The sequence below is a fragment of the Bombus vancouverensis genome, chromosome 9, assembly GCF_051014615.1.
Source record: "Bombus vancouverensis nearcticus chromosome 9, iyBomVanc1_principal, whole genome shotgun sequence".
NCBI lineage: Eukaryota > Metazoa > Arthropoda > Insecta > Hymenoptera > Apidae > Bombus > Bombus vancouverensis.
In genome coordinates this window covers 13765027-13782474 of record NC_134919.1, presented here as the reverse complement: position 1 = coordinate 13782474, position 17448 = coordinate 13765027, and the positions used below count along the sequence as shown (strand labels likewise).

General features: G+C 39.4%; 2 protein-coding genes across 8 annotated transcripts in view; one reads left to right on the top strand and one right to left on the bottom strand.

The window, feature by feature from the left end:
- Dop2R (dopamine D2-like receptor) overlaps positions 1 to 6686 on the top strand; it is a 96416-nt gene extending 89730 nt beyond the window's left edge. The window contains exons 6-8 of one of the 3 annotated variants that reach the window (XM_033346430.2): positions 586 to 762; positions 2297 to 2769; positions 2836 to 6686. In XM_033346430.2, coding sequence (XP_033202321.2) covers positions 586 to 762; positions 2297 to 2769; positions 2836 to 3044 — 859 coding nt within the window. In that variant the 3' untranslated portion in view covers positions 3045 to 6686. Of the gene's footprint in view, positions 1 to 567; positions 763 to 2296; positions 2770 to 2835 lie in introns of all 3 variants that reach the window. The other 2 variants (XM_033346429.2, XM_033346428.2) reach the window with 2 other exon arrangements.
- A 540-nt stretch (positions 6687 to 7226) lies between these two features.
- The window catches only part of LOC117163765 (uncharacterized), an 18986-nt gene continuing 8764 nt past the window's right edge, over positions 7227 to 17448 (bottom strand). For all 5 annotated transcript variants that reach the window (XM_076621284.1, XM_076621283.1, XM_033346425.2 and 2 more), the window contains 8 exons: positions 11416 to 11715; positions 10746 to 11310; positions 10358 to 10608; positions 9886 to 10049; positions 9140 to 9678; positions 8388 to 8615; positions 8120 to 8268; positions 7227 to 7454 (listed from right to left, as the gene is read on the bottom strand). In XM_076621284.1, coding sequence (XP_076477399.1) covers positions 7428 to 7454; positions 8120 to 8268; positions 8388 to 8615; positions 9140 to 9678; positions 9886 to 10049; positions 10358 to 10608; positions 10746 to 11310; positions 11416 to 11562 — 2070 coding nt within the window. In that variant the 5' untranslated portion in view covers positions 11563 to 11715 and the 3' untranslated portion in view covers positions 7227 to 7427. The remainder of the gene's footprint in view (positions 7455 to 8119; positions 8269 to 8387; positions 8616 to 9139; positions 9679 to 9885; positions 10050 to 10357; positions 10609 to 10745; positions 11311 to 11415; positions 11716 to 17448) is intronic.

The window sequence follows — 17448 nt, the reverse complement described above, 5'->3', positions numbered from 1 at the left end:
TAACGATATCGAATCCCTATAATCCGATTATTCGGAGTACGCGGCCGGTTGCGAATGTTCGTATTAATTCACGGCATGAAATTACTTAATAAGTTTAACTTGTAACCACGCAGTGTGCTCGCGATAATGGATTAGAAGTTACTCGTAATTCGTTTCGAACCGTACCGCAAGATCGAACAGGTAAACGTCTGCCGCAAAAGTAATTCTAAATTGCTCTCTTTCGATAATTGTATTATCGGTCCGATCGATCGAAAGCGAGCCAGTTGAAATATCAAAGGTTCGAGCTTTTCCCTCGTCAGAAAAGAATTACTTTCCGACTTTCATTTTAGCTGAAACGCAGCCGAGAATCCCTGTGAATCGCGAAGGGCACATTCAACGAAGTAAAAGCTAGGTTCTTTGTTCGTGGCAAAGTTCCGAACGAAGTCGCGAGCGCAAGCGTAGTCGCTTTGTGCATGATAGATTAACTTTTCCCCTTTGCCGGATTAACGCCGCGCGTCGCCGAGGAATACTAAAAGCATGCTAAGTGTAGAAGCTTTTTTTTAGAGGCTTTTGACTAAGATCACGTAGTGGGTATTCTGTGGCAAGGTTTGCGGAGACGGCGTTGGGAGCGGCGGCTTTCGTGGCTCCTGGCATGGAAGAGCCGACGAACACCGCGTCCGGGAGCAACGAAGACGAGGACGAGACACCCCTTGATCCTGTTGTGGTCATCTCGAACGATAAGAGCACCGAGTTCTTTTTGGCCACTGTCGTCGAGGAAGCAGCGTAAGAATCCAATAAAATTTTTCGATCGTCCGCAGTGCAGACGAACGTTTGCGTCGCACAACAACGCGCTCTTTCGTAAGCTTCTCTTTCCTTTTCCCAACAACTCGTAATTAATAAGTTTTACTGTACGGCAAGCAATAAAAAAGATATGTATAACAAGTAGTAGTATAGAACGGAGCATAAATATTTTTAGCAGATGGTAGAAAAAACACAACGGCGAACAGACGAGGTTCCGCCTCCCTTACCGAATGAAGAGCGGGGGCGTTAAAAGTTACTCGAGCAAATTAACGAGACTAAAAACAATGGTGCGAGAACAAAGCAAGAACCGACTAAAATCAATTAGCATTCAAAACCAACGACGTAGAACGAACAAAGGAAAAATACTATTTTACTGTTCATTGGAGGGAGTGAATTTCCTTTTATTTCGAGAGACGAGAGTCGATCTAAAGTTACATCTTAATTGATTAGTTAATTTGCGAATTAAGATAGTATCGCACCTTATATGGCATTGTTTTCCGCCCAAGCATCGCCTTTTCCTTTTATAATTCTTCCAGCTGGCTACTTTATCTTCGGTCAAACGGGATGAGCGATCTTGTCTGAGAAGAACGAGCCTTCTCGTAAAAGATAGGGACTGAATTGTATTTTCCGCGTAAGAGTCGGATGAAAGGATGCTTGAATTTTTTATATTGCCTACGAGTCGATAATTCATTGGCGTAAAGAATTACTCACCGACACATTCGATAAAAATAGGAACAAAACACCGATAAACTCGGTCCACTGTGAAATCGATTCGTTTGTTTGTGGAGTGTCCACTGGTCCAGCAAGTTGGAGTAGTAACTGTATTGATTGAACGCGGAAGACGCGGTTTCGATCGATACATTCGTTTGCGGTAACAAAACGTAAGTAAAAAAGAAAAAAGGCGGGCAATCGCGATCGGCACAATGAAATAGGTAACGAGTAGATGGGAAGAACGACGGATGATTCGATTTCTTCGTTTGGTCGTGCTGAATGCGGCACACTGAAAGCATATGTATCGCGTAGGTATCTCTGTACAGGATTTTCGACTCTCGTACAAGGATCTGGTTACGATATAGGTCCGATGGAAATTCGTTGTGCCGTAATAATTCTGTGATACACCGACTAATGGTAAGATCGATATGTACCTATCGATCAATATGCACGGGAATCATGCTCCACGCACCAATGTCTTTCGAAACTAATCGCCGAGAGCGACTGCATCCACGGTGCAGCAAGTTTAATTACATAGACAGATTCGTTGTCAGCCGTACATGTAGCCGCGTGGATAGCGCGTTAATACACGGGCGTGCATTGTTCGAGCAATAGAACATTTCGAACGAGATGCCATTACAAGAAGTAATTTCTCGTTCGTGTTTCGTTTTCGGCAATAAAGGCGAACGTTCGTCCCTATAATCATGGTACACGAAATGCTTTTACTCGTAGGTTCAGAGTTGCAAGCTGTGACGGGATATGCTAAACCTGTATCGTTGGAATGCTACTGATACTCGAATTGCAGTTGTCGTTTCAGCGCAGTGGCTCAAGCTCAACTGGGTGGAACGCAGAACGTCAGAAAGGATTCTGGATATGACGGTGCAGCGAGCAGCACGGTGATTCACGAACCGTTAGAAACGAATTCCAGTCCCAGCCCGAACCCACGAATCACCTCAGCTCCGTCGTCCTCCACTTCTTCGTCGCCGCCTCCGAAAAGTGCTACGACGAGCCAAGCTTCGCAACCCAAGAAGAACGGCGCTGAAACGAACAAGCAGGAATTAAAGAGGCTCAAGAGCGCCGGTTCTCTTCTCCCTCTTCAACTTGGACGAACGCCAAGCGTCTTGTCTGGCTCGTCTACCTGTAAGAAGGACAAGAAAAATGCCGTTTCTGGCTCCCGGTTTACAATATACAAAGCCAACAAGGCGAGCAAGAAGAAACGAGAGAAAAGCTCCGCGAAAAAGGAGCGCAAAGCTACGAAAACGTTGGCCATTGTGTTGGGTACGTCCGGTCGATTATTCTCCTTTCCTATCGCCCGACAAAAAGGAAATCTATTCTCTTTTACAGGTGTCTTTTTAATTTGTTGGCTGCCATTCTTTACCTGCAACATCATGGACGCGATTTGCACGAAGCTGACAGCGAACTGTCAACCGGGTGTCACTGCTTTCATCGTGACCTCTTGGCTAGGCTACATGAACAGCTTCGTAAATCCCGTGATTTATACTGTGTTCAATCCTGAATTTCGCAAAGCCTTCCATAAATTGGTCAGCTTCTAGACAAATTACAGCATTTAAAGTCGCGTTTATCTTGAAAGCAGGAACAACGAGACATCGGACAATCGAACAGCTCAACATTTGTTCCAGCTAAAGGTATTTATCGTATTCGCAGACCTCTTTCGTAGTCGCGCCGTTTTTCGTAGGTAGACGTTTGAAAACCAATAACTTCCTGTGGCTCATTCTACTGAATCGTGTTTAAATTTCGCGACGGACTTGAGAAACATTAGCCGCGCCGTCACAAATTGCAACGTAACGAAACTAAATCGAAGCTTTTTACGAGTGAGAACGGAATTACATCGCGTACTTTTTACTCGTTGTTTATCGGAAGTGCGGATCATCGTTAGTATTCTCAGCACTCTCACACCCAACTATCGCGCGATTTCATTGGTCGATATCCCGGCAATATCACACCGGAGGCAACGTGCATCGATGTTAGAGCTGAATTACCAAATAAATATTTAAGCTAACGATAAGTAGTCGAATAAATGATACACGAAGTAATCGGAAACGCGCGTCAAGGTGTTAGAAACACAACGACGTGGTTTATGCGTTGAACGCGTTCAAATTCGCGTTATCCTACCATTTCAAGTAATCTAGTTGCATAAATAACAGAAGCACAAAAAGGAAAGAAGGGAATTCCAGTAGATATATTAAGACGATAAACATCAGGTCAAAACGTAAAATCAATGGAATGCGTGTTTGAGCGAAAACACATTATACGTATATGTACTTTGTCGGATATTAAATATACCGTGACAGTATTATCGTAGCTCCTAAGGTGTAGCAATATTTTTTGGCTCAATGCAAAGGAACCGAATTGTCAGTTCCACGACAAACTTACGCGTTCTGTACACCTGCGCGTCTAATCGAACGTCTTTGTACTATGTACGATTATTCGAACGAAGTACTGTCTCCTTCGTATCGTTTCGAAATTCTTCCGTCGCGCCGTTTCGTTTGTCCTTCTAGCATGCGAGAAAATCGAAGAACAAGCTTCCGAAATTCTTGCATCGCGATTCATGAATTATACGCGAATTTTATAAATCCACGAAGAGGACGATGGTTGTGCAAGCTTTGGGATCGTGTTTTTCGATTCTCCAAAATTCATTCGTGCAGAAAGGGAAAAGAATTCGAGTAAGTCTGTCGAACGTGTTCGATGCATACCGTACCATCTCTACTTTCGCATCTATTTTATCATTTAACACTTCGACGAGAGAATTACCATATTGTTGAACTATTTACATATCCAACTAGATACTCAGTTGCAGGATTTAAAGTTTATATGATATTCCGCTCACGAGAGGTTCTCGAAGATTCGTTTCTTGTTGCAGTCGCTTTCCTTCGATTCCCTCTAGCGTTTCTTCAAAGTGAATTGTTTGAAACACGTTGAAATTATTCGCACATGTTCTTTTTTCTGTCGAACATTTTCACGTTACGACGTCATTTGTTCCAATTCTAATAAAAAGTTTATGTATTATCTTCGGTGTGTTAACCGCGCGGAACGTTCGCGCTCGACTCTACGGAAACGAAAATCGATAGCGGAAGGCGTCCGCTTGTTTTTGCCTCTCCCCTGGCTTTGAGAGCCCAAAGGAATTTCTCGTAAAGATGGCCATTGTATGCTCATGACGCGTTCGATAGAATCGAAGAAATAACGAAACACAGTCGATGCATGCAGAAACACCTGCATCGGCTTCGCTTCGTGTTCCATTTCCGCAAACGTTTTTAAAGTTCCCGGCGTCCGAATTTTCAAACATATCAATACAAGTACGAAGCATGATATCTAACCGTATACTGGCATCCGAGACACGCTTATCGAGCATGTGTATGTGTGTTAAATGGGCTACGCGAAACGGAAGATACCAAATACTAGCGAACGTAAAACGTTATCGTAAAAAACACTTGTTTCGCGGGACCCGCGATCCTGCAATAACGTCTACAATCAGAGCTTTTTACTCTATGAGTTCTACGAATACGTCGTATCACGTAACTTTAAACTTCCAATGTATATTTGTACATAATTAGTAGAAATTAGTAACGAATTATTCGAACTGTGCAATCGGTTGTAAGGCGATACGTATCCCTGCGTACTCGATCGCCTGCTAAAACCTAGAAACACTGCAATTACTAAACACTAAGAGTAACGATAGTGTGTATCGCTAAATGCTAGGCAAACATTTAGGGAAACTCTTGTCGATGAATTGTGATAAAGCTAGGTTTTGTTACGTACATTTTACCTGGTAACCTGTTTCGAGATATTATACAATTCTTCGATAATAATTTATCCTACCGAACGAATCGTTCGCAAATCAAGTGTTTTATCTTCCAACGTTTTCGTTATTCGTCGAACTGATCGTAATCGACCGAGAGAAACGAAGTTTGCATCGGATTAGTGAGTGAAATACAGGGTTAAAATATTATACCGCTTCATTTTCGCACGAACCTCTTAATTCACGTACCTCAAACCTAAATCTCTTAAACCGGTAGCTACGTACATCCGTTTCGTTATAGAGAATCCTCGCCAACAGACTGAGAACTTTATGCCCTTTCATAATGGCGTAACGAACTTTTCACCTAGTTATTGGGGCCGGTGAAATTTAAACGAGTGCCGATTCGCGACAGATCGTGCCACGTGCCATTTTACGCCACCGCAAGATAAAAGGTGCTTCCGCACACAACGGTAGATTATTAATTGACAAAGTTCCCGTCCTTCGCTCTCGGTCGTTAACGACAGTATAACAGCGAAACTTTGGATCAGCGATCTCCGAATACCTGTAAACCAGTCGCAGATTTTTCTTCATTCGCGAGAAAATTATCTTCGAGAAGGAGCACCGACCAAAGCTTTTTCCTTAATCACTTTGCGATTAACCACGACAACAGGCAGAAACTCGAACTGTATTTCCACGCTGAACGAAAATCAACAAGCCTAGCATTTTCTTTTAACGCAACGCACTTGGAAATGCATTATAAAGTTTCTTACAATCCTGCTAAGATCGCTGTATTTTTCTAACCCGATACATTCCCTTCTCTGTATATAAATGTGTATGTATTATACATGATATACGTACGCGACATAGTGTATCTGTATTGTACCAAGAGAACATGAGGATAGCGCTGTGCATCTATGTAAATATATATCTAATAGACAAAGAACGCGAGCGTATACGAACTGACTGCGAAAGGATCGATAACGTTTCCAGGGATTCTAATTGAACTTGAATCACGGAAATTCTCGAGAACTCGTAGCAGGCCAGTTTCAACTTCCTCGAGGCGCGAGACACTAAGAATAAACGCAAAACGAATATAAGTCAAGTGGAATGTCTTCTAACTGTCCATCGAAAAACGTGTCGCTTTGGTGAGAGAGAACTACATTTTTCCTATGACTTTCTTAATAATTATTACGAATGGTCTATACAGGGCATAGATGTAAGAGATAAATCTTTAATTTGCCGAGACTAACTATAAGCATAACGAATCAAATGGAAAAGAAATGAATATTCAGAACGCTGTATGTACCGATGGCAATACCTATACATATTCACACGCGAATGGAACACATGGGACACATACATACACGATTAATCAGAGATAAGACAAATCGAATACATGGACACTTGTCGAAATTAATAAAATATAGTATAAATTGAAGACGAGTTTTCATTTTACAAGTTCTAGCTTTACGGAGGAAGAATATAGCGGAAGGTAAGTGGCAAGATATTAAATTCATTTTCGTATCTTTGCAGTGTAGAAAACACTTGCCTCTGCAGATTTTTAGAGATCGATAGAAGACGAAAAGTCGGCTGTCCTCGTGGTATTTGTTCGAATTAGTGCAATTCACGGTGAGAATGGTCCATGGGCCAGTGAGTACGAACGTTGGCCAAATTGAATCTACAACGAAATCGGTTCGGGCTGACTTTTACGAATATCCCTCAAACAGTGAATGCTTCCTATAGTGGTAAGAAGAAAGATATGGGCCGGTGATCTCTGAAATAGCCTGCCTGAAAAAGTACGATGGATCGAATAATGTCAATAACCCAGATAACGCACGATGTGTTAATAGTATTATGTCAGAGTCAATATTGAATGATGATAAAAAGGATTATACGTATAGGCAATGGATTAAACAGGATTAATCAAATTGGACGGATGAAGTTGACGGAAATCGATTCAGAAGAAACGCTGATAATCTTACTATTTCTATTAACAAATATTTATTTCTATTATAATAGTAAATTAAATTATATAGAGATAATATTTACGGAATAACACTATGAAATATTTCTCGACGTAACCTAGAGTTTCTTAAACTTTGGCAACTTGCTAGAATATTTTGTAACGCTATAAATAAACACGTGGTTTTGTACCGATTGGTCCAGTTAGCTTCTACGTTCACCACAAGCGTTGACCCAATTTTACCTACAATAAAAACGTTACATACACGATACAGTAAAATCATTTCGCTACATTCGTAAATAACCGCATAATTCTCATGCCGAAGTTCACAATTAAAGCACATTATGGACGCTGTGTTTACGATGTCGTTGTAACAGCATTGAATGGCTTCATATCGCGTTCCTGTTCGTGTGCATGTGTATTTGCCGATGGAAAAAATTCCACCAGGTCGATAAGTTTTCGCGACTATCAGTTAATCCGTAAGTTTGGAAACATTTAAAAAGTCACTCTATTAAAATGCAACAATCGATGCACGGTTTAAAATTTCTACGTGGTATAGTCAGCTATTACCAGCGAACTTCCATCGTGAATACGTAACTCGTGTTACAAGTATTTGAAACAAAATACGTTCTCGCATGCTGATGGGAAAATTTTCTTGTAAAACGAACTCGAATGCACCAACTTCCCCCATACGCGTATCATGCAAGTTAGAACGTATCCACTGCACTGGAATAGGTTTACCAATTTCTCGAGCTTCATATTGTATAAAGTAACAAGCGCAAAAAATTCCATGTTGAAAAAAATCTAACACCGCAAACAAGATGGAAATTTCATTCGAGTAAGGACTTTCAACATTCTTCAGGCCAACTCCTCTCCTAAATCCACGCAGCTATTCGCCGAAACTTTACCTTAGAGAAAGCAGGAAGTTGATATCGCGGCAATTCTGGCAAACTTAATCCCAATTTTCCAATGTCGAGGTTCGTGGAACGTAAAGTAGGACTAGTTGAACGCAAGGTGTAATCTATCCCTCCGAAGCCGCCTAATTGTAACTGCAACCCTGTACAAACCACACGCGTTCTACGAATTAGGTTTTGAACGTTTGGAAAAATAAAGCGGAAATGTCGTGTTCACGAATCCGTGACGGGACAACCGCGTAATTACGTACGATCGATATACCTGTGGAATATGAGTGAGTCCTCGCCGGTTCAAACGGTCGCAACTGCCCTCCATATTGGACATTTTCGCCAAAGTTCAAAGTTGACACACCAGTGGGAACGTTCGATGAGAGGCTGTTGGGTATTCCTGCCGATATGTCGGTGTTTATTCCACCAGGTAGACTGTTGAATGTGCTGCCGATATGATTACTCAATATGTTCGCGGACAAGCCAGAAGACAGAGGTGTACCTGGAGTGAAAACACGCGAATCATGGAGAAACAATTACATAATTGCGGTTGACAAGAGTCTTACATGAAATTTCGTACGTTCGCCGCATATTACGTTGCTTGTCACGCTCGTAGAGAGAATCGCTACGAATTTAGTAACTTGGAAAATACGGTTAACTAATTTTAAACTTCCCTAACCGAAAGCGATGTAATAGCAAAGAAGTGAAAAGATGAACGTTTATCTCGTATGCGGATTATTTTCCCGGTGATAAAAAGAAATCCATCGAAGTTGAAGACCCACGAGAGAGAACGAGTGGATGGATTTTTGAGAATTATAACTGAACTCGAGGCGAAAGTATTGAGCAGAAAGTGGGCTTCCCAATAAAGTTGACCACGATTCGCGGCTCTTTCGCACTGGGATCTGGCAATAAAAGAGTCGAAAGATTAAATTTCTCTTAACGACGGAATCCCTGGGGGCGAGTCCCTCTCGGTCATCGAAGAACGATTTGGTCTGAACCTTATCGATTCGTATGAAGTGGCTATACCTAACGAGAGGCCAGAAGATGTGGACGAATCTTGAGGCACGAAAGCAGACACTCTTGGCGGTGTTATTGGAATGTAGTTTATCGTCTGCACTGGCCGAGAAACCGCTGACAAAGTTGCAATCGGTATACTTGGGAGTGTCATCGTTGGCCTCTCTACTATCGTGGTTAATGGAACATGATTCGCAGTTTCCGATAGAGATGATTGTTGGAAAGGTAGACCATGGTTCGATTCCTGCTGCAGCAGATAGCTCAACAGAGAACTCTGCAAATTGTTCTTCAGAACGCCCTTTGAGTTTTCTGGAAGTATGTAATTCAGTACCATGCTAGGGATCTTGTTGTTTAGGCTGTTGTTCGACGTATCTGGAAGTGCTTGGTTCAGCGGCAGAATTTGCACGTTGCTTTTGATACCATCTTTCTCCTGTTGGGATAGCAGATAATCAAGCACGGACTGCTGGAACTTGTCCTTTAACTCATTGGAGAGATAATAGGGCGTCGGTGAAGTGAACGTAGTCGGTTGAAATACAATCGGAGGTACGGTTCTGCAAGAAAAACAGAAACAGAATGCGTACAATTCGGAAAAATGAATGCTGATTCAATCGTACAGGATGTCAGCTCGAAGTTCCGTGGGACGTAATGTTCTAATAACGTTAGTTTCAGAAATACATCTTGAACACGGTGCGATAGTGGCGGAGGAAAAATCACGATCGATCATACAAGTAACGAATCTTGACAGTGCTATTACGTACTGTCGTCCGAAAGATATGATTGGAGATTCCGTGTCCATGACAGGTAAGCTAGCTTCGGTGGTCGGTAAACGAGCCAAGTTCGAAGACTGTTTCGTGGTAACCATAGAGGCTGGTATCGTAGAAATCGTTGAAGCGGATACGCTCGTGGTAGCAGCATCAGCCAGCTGAAAGCAATTACTAACTTGCATTGGACCTTTTAAGATTCGCGGTCGTTACTTCACTCGTACGGATTCAGTTGGGAAATTGTAAAGACGTTACTGTAAATGTTGATTAAAAGTTCTTCAAGCGTCGGATTAAACTTCATTTATTACTGTTGCAAAGAAATAACGAACGAGCCAGCAAAGTGATCGGTAAGTTGTATAAGCAGAAACGAAAGACTCAGAGGAAATGTTACTAAAATGGGCACTACGCTGTGCTGTACCGCTAAAATTGAATACTATGTCATGATGTACGAAAAGTATATTTCGCTCACCGTATCGGATTTCACGGTTGGCATTGTCACCGTATTCGAGTGCGAATCCATTTTCAGCTCGGAAGTTGTAGATGTATGAACTTGGGTGGTAGCTGAAGTTGCGGAGGAGACAGTAGACAGTTGCCATGGTTTGTGGGTGGTTGTCGGAGCCATTGAGGGTGTCATCGTCGTGGATGCTTCCTCGCTCAATGGCAGAGCGTTTCCATACGGCGAAATGGGTGGCACAGACACATATCCAAGACCATGGTTACCTATATCAAACAAATTCTTGCTTATAACGCGAACTGTCCAAACATCTTTGTTCGAAGTATCTTTGATTCAAAGGATACGATAAAAACTCTTAATAAATGACATCAATTACAACCTTTCTTTTGATTAAAGTACTTACCATGCTTCAAATACTCCGAATCTCTACCAACTGAATCGACCTGTTGCTGTCCTGATTGTCCTTTGTAAAAGTCAATTGGTTTATCGTACAGGTCGGCAAATCGAAAATCGTCGCGGAAAGGTTGCCGGTAAGAGGAATATCGATCGTCTTGATATTCAGGTCGCTGTTCATTTCCAGAAACCGTCTGATCTTTGTTTTGTTGATTTCTGAACGGTGTTCCATTCATAAAGATCGAAGATTGTCTATGGAAGTCCGGAGCATTCTTAAAAGACGAACTGTTATCGTAAAATAGTCGATTTCTCAATAATTCGTAATCTCGCAACAGCAATCGGTCCTTGAGAGACAGTTGCTCCGGAAAAGAATCCAAATCCTGTCTATAGGGTCGATGTCGGTAAGATTGGTAGTATTGCGTTTTAAACGATGGCTCTCGAAATGAATGATGTTGCCCGCGAGAAGAAGATGGATGCCAACCAGTCTCTTGATAAGGCGGAAACTCTTCCAAGGCACTGTATCTTCTTCCTTTCTTATACGCAGCGACAACCACAACCATCGACACGAATACGATCTGAGGGAATAAATTTACAAGTAATTTTGATTATTTATGTTATCGTCACTGATTAAAATTTGTTATTAAGCGTCGACTGATCGGTATAAAAAACAGACGACTCACCAGTTTCTTCATTTGATCTTTTTTGCACGTTTCGGAGTGCGAGAAAGAAATTGTAAGTATAACCACGCGCAAAGATAGTCTGCGGTCTATCACTGCCATCAACTTTCTTATATAGTTAGGAAGCGGGAGAAAAGCTGTAACTCGCATCTTTTCCACTGCTCCTGGTTTTGTACGTCTTCCAGATCAGGTACGAAACTGGATCTGGTAAATCATGTAGATGGACGCCTTTCTCTTTCTATGACAGGTTCATTGCCAGATATACAATGAATCTGATATATTTTCACACGTGTAACGGCAAACCTAGAAGTTTGAGTGAAACTTTGTATTTTACTTTTGCAACAAAATTAAAGATTTGAACGAGCTGTTTGTTTCACCCAAGAAGCAAGAAATTTACTATTTTTACGACGTGTTTAACGAATAACGCGTCCTTTAGGCTCTCAATAATTTACACTCGCTGTAAAATCTCGTCTTTCTGCTTTATGTTTCATAACTTTTCTTAGTAATTGTCGACATCCATTCATTTTATCTGGAACCATTCGACCTTCGATGAACGCTTTGAAACGGAGGAGTTCGCAATCGTAGGATATAAGGGTATTATAAGGTTTGTAGCAAAACCATAAAAGGTGTACGAGTGTACGTTCGTTGACTTTTAAAGAGGCAATAGAGATGGTAATAAAAATTATATGTCGACCACACTCATATATGTTCGACCTTCAATTCCGTATAAAAGTGTCGATAACTTGAAGTATAGATCCTGTTCGTTCATCTAGCCGACTAGACTAATAATTTTATCAGTTTCTATTCAGGCACTGATCAATTGATTATGAGTTAGCTTTGAATGTATTAGTGTAGTTACCCGATTCGATTAATTCAGTGTATTCGAATATTAGCTATTAAATATTTATTATTACGTAATGGCAGTGGATTTTCAGCGCAAATGTGCGGCACTGTGTGTGCAAACGTGTCAGTGAAAATTAAATGTAAATTGCAAGTAATTTACGGAAATTCATTTTGCGAGATCCAAGAGTGTACTTATTCATCAAGACATTGTTTTCATTCCAAATATTTGTCACAGGAATCTCAGTTAGTTTTCAGGGAGAATCCATTATATGAATTATTATAAATGGTAACGTTGAACGAGCAAATGATCTCGGTGCAATTAGGGAATATCATTTATAGAAATGTACAGTACGAAACGCGCCCTATAATTTATGGAAGATGAACGGCGAACGTACTTAGTAAACCCTCTTACATCTTCTTCGATCTTTGCAGTTCGTTAATGCTAAGGTTGCAAAGCATTAAGTCGGGATTTTATTCGACGAGAAACTATTTCTCTTATCTTCGACATTCAAGCGCCGACCAAAATTAGCAAATATTACCTTGGAATATGCAATTAATCTTATTCCTTTAAAACTTTAAATCACTTTCTGTCTGAGTAGTGAAAGCTATTTATTTGAAATTTAAATGGAAGTCTTTAAATCCTTTCAATAGATTAAACAAATATTTATCATCGTGTTACAAATCGATTTTGGAAAAGATTATCTTCTAGAAAGATAATAAAATTAGATAACGTTAGATAAAGCCAATCATAAAAATGGTAATTGGGATTATCTGTCGTACGCGAACGCGAGTATTTGATAGATAACGATAGATGTACAATAATTACTAGTAAATTATCGTGAATGGTAGAAGGTTATTCAAAGATAATCAAAAGTCCATTGTTTAAACGTCGCTGATATTTATATTAAAAGCAAGTAAAGCAAGTAAAAAAGGTAATGGAAGAGTTACGTTCATTTAAAGCAACGGATATTAAAACCACAACGATGTTTGAAATGATTCAATATACATATTAAACTTGCGCGATTGTTTTTTATTTACGAACTTCATCGTATGAAAGCGAGATAATTAGATACGCTCAGAATGCAACCACATAAACATTTCATTGCAATACGGTCCAGTTTGTTTGATTAATTTTTTTCATTTTCTCACTCTATAATCATGCTATATCAGAAAAAGTCTTTTATCATTACATATCTAAAATCACGATACAAATAGATACAATTAAATTTGTGGAAGAGTAAAAAGGAATTCATAGGCTTGATAAATAATAGCAATCTTTAAATAACCATCGATAGATTGTAAAAGGATCGTAAAATATACACATCTTTGCAGATAGAAATTTTCACGGATATTGTTACGGATAGCTACTACTTAACTAATTTTTAAATTTCTGATAAAATTTCTAACAAAATTATTCAATTGATATTACGATGAAGAGTCCAATTGAATGATATTTAATTAATCTACAACAAAAAAGGAAGAAGCTAACCTAGTTCCTTGAAACTTCCAGGTCAAATAAATATTAGGAGACCAAACATTACCGAGTAAAAAGAATTATAAGTATTATTAGTATCAGTTAACGTGATCGTCCAATATAAATTGCGAATTTCACTTTGATCGCGAACAAAGTTGATCAGAATGACCATTGTTATCGACGAGAAAAACCTTTTATTGTTACAAACCTATTGTCCCTGCTAATTAACAGTTGGTACTGTTGCAGCATACAATTAAACCTAACTAACCATGGCTATCTTTGAAAACCAATATTCAGTTAAATTGTAATAGCAGCTTCTAAATGTCTATTATATTGTTTGTCTCGAATTTCCTCGGATTTCCTCGGATTTCCTCGGTTTCCATTTTATTGGTAGGTAGAAAACTTAGACACTCCGGAAGAAACATATATTTTTTTGTTGACATTTCTCCCAAATCATTTTTCTATTCTCATGGATAGATATTAAGTGGATGAGTAGAACGACATTTTCCCTGGAAAGGATCCAGCTTAGCAGCGTTAATTAATCAGTGGCTGGATTACAACTCGTAATCGTTATCGGTGCTGTTATTAATCCAATGTCGAGTAGTCGATATTGAAAATATCAACGCCTACATTACATCGTTCCATTCATCCGTGGTACTTATATATCGATGGTTATCTCGTTTTTATTACTTTCATATAAAACTGCATTCTCCAACTTTTCGTCATCTTTATATAGTTTTCATGTTCCATTTTAAAATGTCAATGTTCGAACTTGACACCCTGACTCTATTAATTTTATCGCATTCACATTATGTTTACTACCCTTTTTATAGTTTCATTTCATCTGTATTTATCGGTTACATAGGATGGCTCAATCTAATCGATCCGTATAAATATCTCGTAAATATGAGTCAAATGAAACTTACTTTGTTTCGATGAGGGTATCTTGCGATGGTAACAAATCTCATCTTGCATGCGTTTATTCTTTTTTTTTTTAGTGAAACTATTCTTCCTTTTTTTTACATCATTCGATATACTTTTTAATCTCCTACAGAAAGGTGTTAAGGTACTTGGGTCGAAGAATGATTAATTGAAAAGAAAACTTAGCTTGAATCTTGTAAAATTTATCGTACGAAAGACGGGGAAAGATAACGTAGATAGCTTTCATATTTATGTTTCCATTGTCTTTCATGCACACAGTTTGACAAAATTAACATTGAAATCTTTTAAACTAGGCATTTTCAGACACAAATGTCTTAATACCTTTTTCTAGAGAATCAAAAGCTACATCGAATGATGTATAGGAAAAAGGTGTAGTTCCATTTAAGAAAACAGAGATCACCTTGAGATATGCAGAAATTTTCAGACATCTCGAAGAATCACCAGAAGACGTTCCCCTTGAAACAACAAGTTTTGTTTGAAATATTCGATATATAGAAAATAAATATATAAGAAATATTTACTTGGATCAATTAAAATAATACAACCTGTATAATTCTTCGTCCTTTGTAACATACCTTCTTACACAAAAGTCATATAAATTGCACAATCAAGAATAATTAATTAATATTCTTCCTCTCTTCAGATTCTATTACACAAAAGGATAATAAAATTTAAATTCTTTTTTCAACTTCTCAACACTGGTACAATAAAAATACGGATCGCTTGCAATTTTTATTTATAGTACCTCGTAGGATTACCACGTGTCTGTCCTATATCCGATATCAAAATCTTGGCGGTTTTTTATGTAACATTTATGACATTTTTTTTAAATCACGGTTATGTTTCAGGCTCGATGGGAACCAACCAGTGTGTCACAGCTGTCCAAATATTCCCAGAGTTTACGCGTAAATACGGTATTTTATTTCTAGAGTATTTTTTTATTTTTTATCTCTCGATATAATTCTAGCACGCTCATCTCAGCCAGATATGGGCTGTACTGTTCTCGCTATTTTTTTTTCTCTCTCTTTGAGACGCCAAAGAGACATTCATCTCACACCCCATTAAGAGCTAAAAAGGCTCTCAGATCAAGTACATTCTTCAACTAGATTTTCTCCTCTTTCGAGGTGCATGGACTTAGAACTCCGTACGCGTCAGACAGGAAGAAAGGTAGGAGGAAAGGAATTAATTTGTTGCCAAGGAGGTATTTGTAGCATATTTTTTATCGCCCACTCTACTAGATTTTCATGAAACAAGTTCGAGATCGTTCAAGTTTGGTCGCCTCGCCAAACTAGGAACAGCCGGTTTTGCGGTCGTCACATTCGTTTCAACCGGTGGCCTTCAGGAATCGATGTTCCGTCGATTATTGAAAAAAGCAATAATGGCTATTGTCGTTCAGCGAAAACGCTTCTTTTGCTATACCGGTCGCGGTTGATTAGTTAATTACTCAATGAAAGAGCATTACATATAGCGTGCAGATCACGTTCTTAGCGAAATTGTTAGAGTAACTTTTACTTGTTACAGCAACTCGCGTGAGAAGATCACATTGGACCGAACCAATTTTATCGCGGTTACGTATCACCAAAAATGTCAGGTGCTCGTTAAAATGCCTGCACCTCGACATAAGGTCATGTAACTGTGAAATTCGTTTGCTCGTGAATGACATTTTTTACATTTTCTCACAATTTCGGAGAGGCGTCACCGTTCCATCCGGGAACAGAGAAAATTTGCGGCTAAAATTTTCGTACGGGCGAATAAATCGAATTTACAGTAACTGGATGAGACTAATTACACTCGATGCAAAGATTCGCGCAGTGTTATCCATATTGATCATCGATCCTTCCTTTTAAAAATTTTTATCGACGTCTTTCGCGACATATTCGACAGGGCGATTCATCTTCGTTCACGATATTGACAAGCTTACTTGAAAGCATATTCCTTACAAAACAAGAAAGAAGCATTGGAAATTTAAATAGCGAGCAATTTGCTTAATCTAAAACCGACTGAAATTCGAACGAGCGAACATCGAACCTGGAATTTCAAGAAACTCGAGGATGTGATAATGCGAATGTTAAAATGAAAAGCGCGGGCAGGTTAAAATCTAAATGAAATAGAGAAGGACGCATTCATAAGAGTAATAGAACGAGGATGTCGAGCAGAAGACGCGACAGACTTGAGGATAAAATTGCACCGTGTCTCCGCCATTATATGGCAGCATCGTAGTACGAAAGTTAAAACGATGAAAATAAAGAAAACGAGGAGAGAAGTTTGTGTAGCAAAAAGTTTTTCCATTTATATATTTTCTTAATCCGTTGCGGTCACGAAAACTGGTTCCCGATATTCCTAAAAATTTGCAATCACGCTACGCATATCGAATTAAATGGAAGTTTAACCTGCATGTGATTTCAATTCGTATCAATCGTATTCGTATAGGCGAAAAGTTATTACGTGAAACGTATTTCTCGTGCAACTTAGTTGTTCACGGGCGATCCGATATTAGCCTTTTAGATGTATGCATAACGATGGTTTGTCACATTTAAATTGATCGCATCGAACCACGCGTCATATTCAGTCCTACGATATTTCGATCATCCATTTACTCAATAGGTGACTCGGGATATTTGTTGGAATGCAAATTCCACAGGAACGTTTCTAGTAAAATAAATGGCAAACGATGAAATTGTAAACGGGCCAGCTGCAGGACAAATTCCATCAAGGCCACGAACCGTATCACAAAATGATGGAAAAACGGTTGATATCCGAAGAATCATCCGACAATA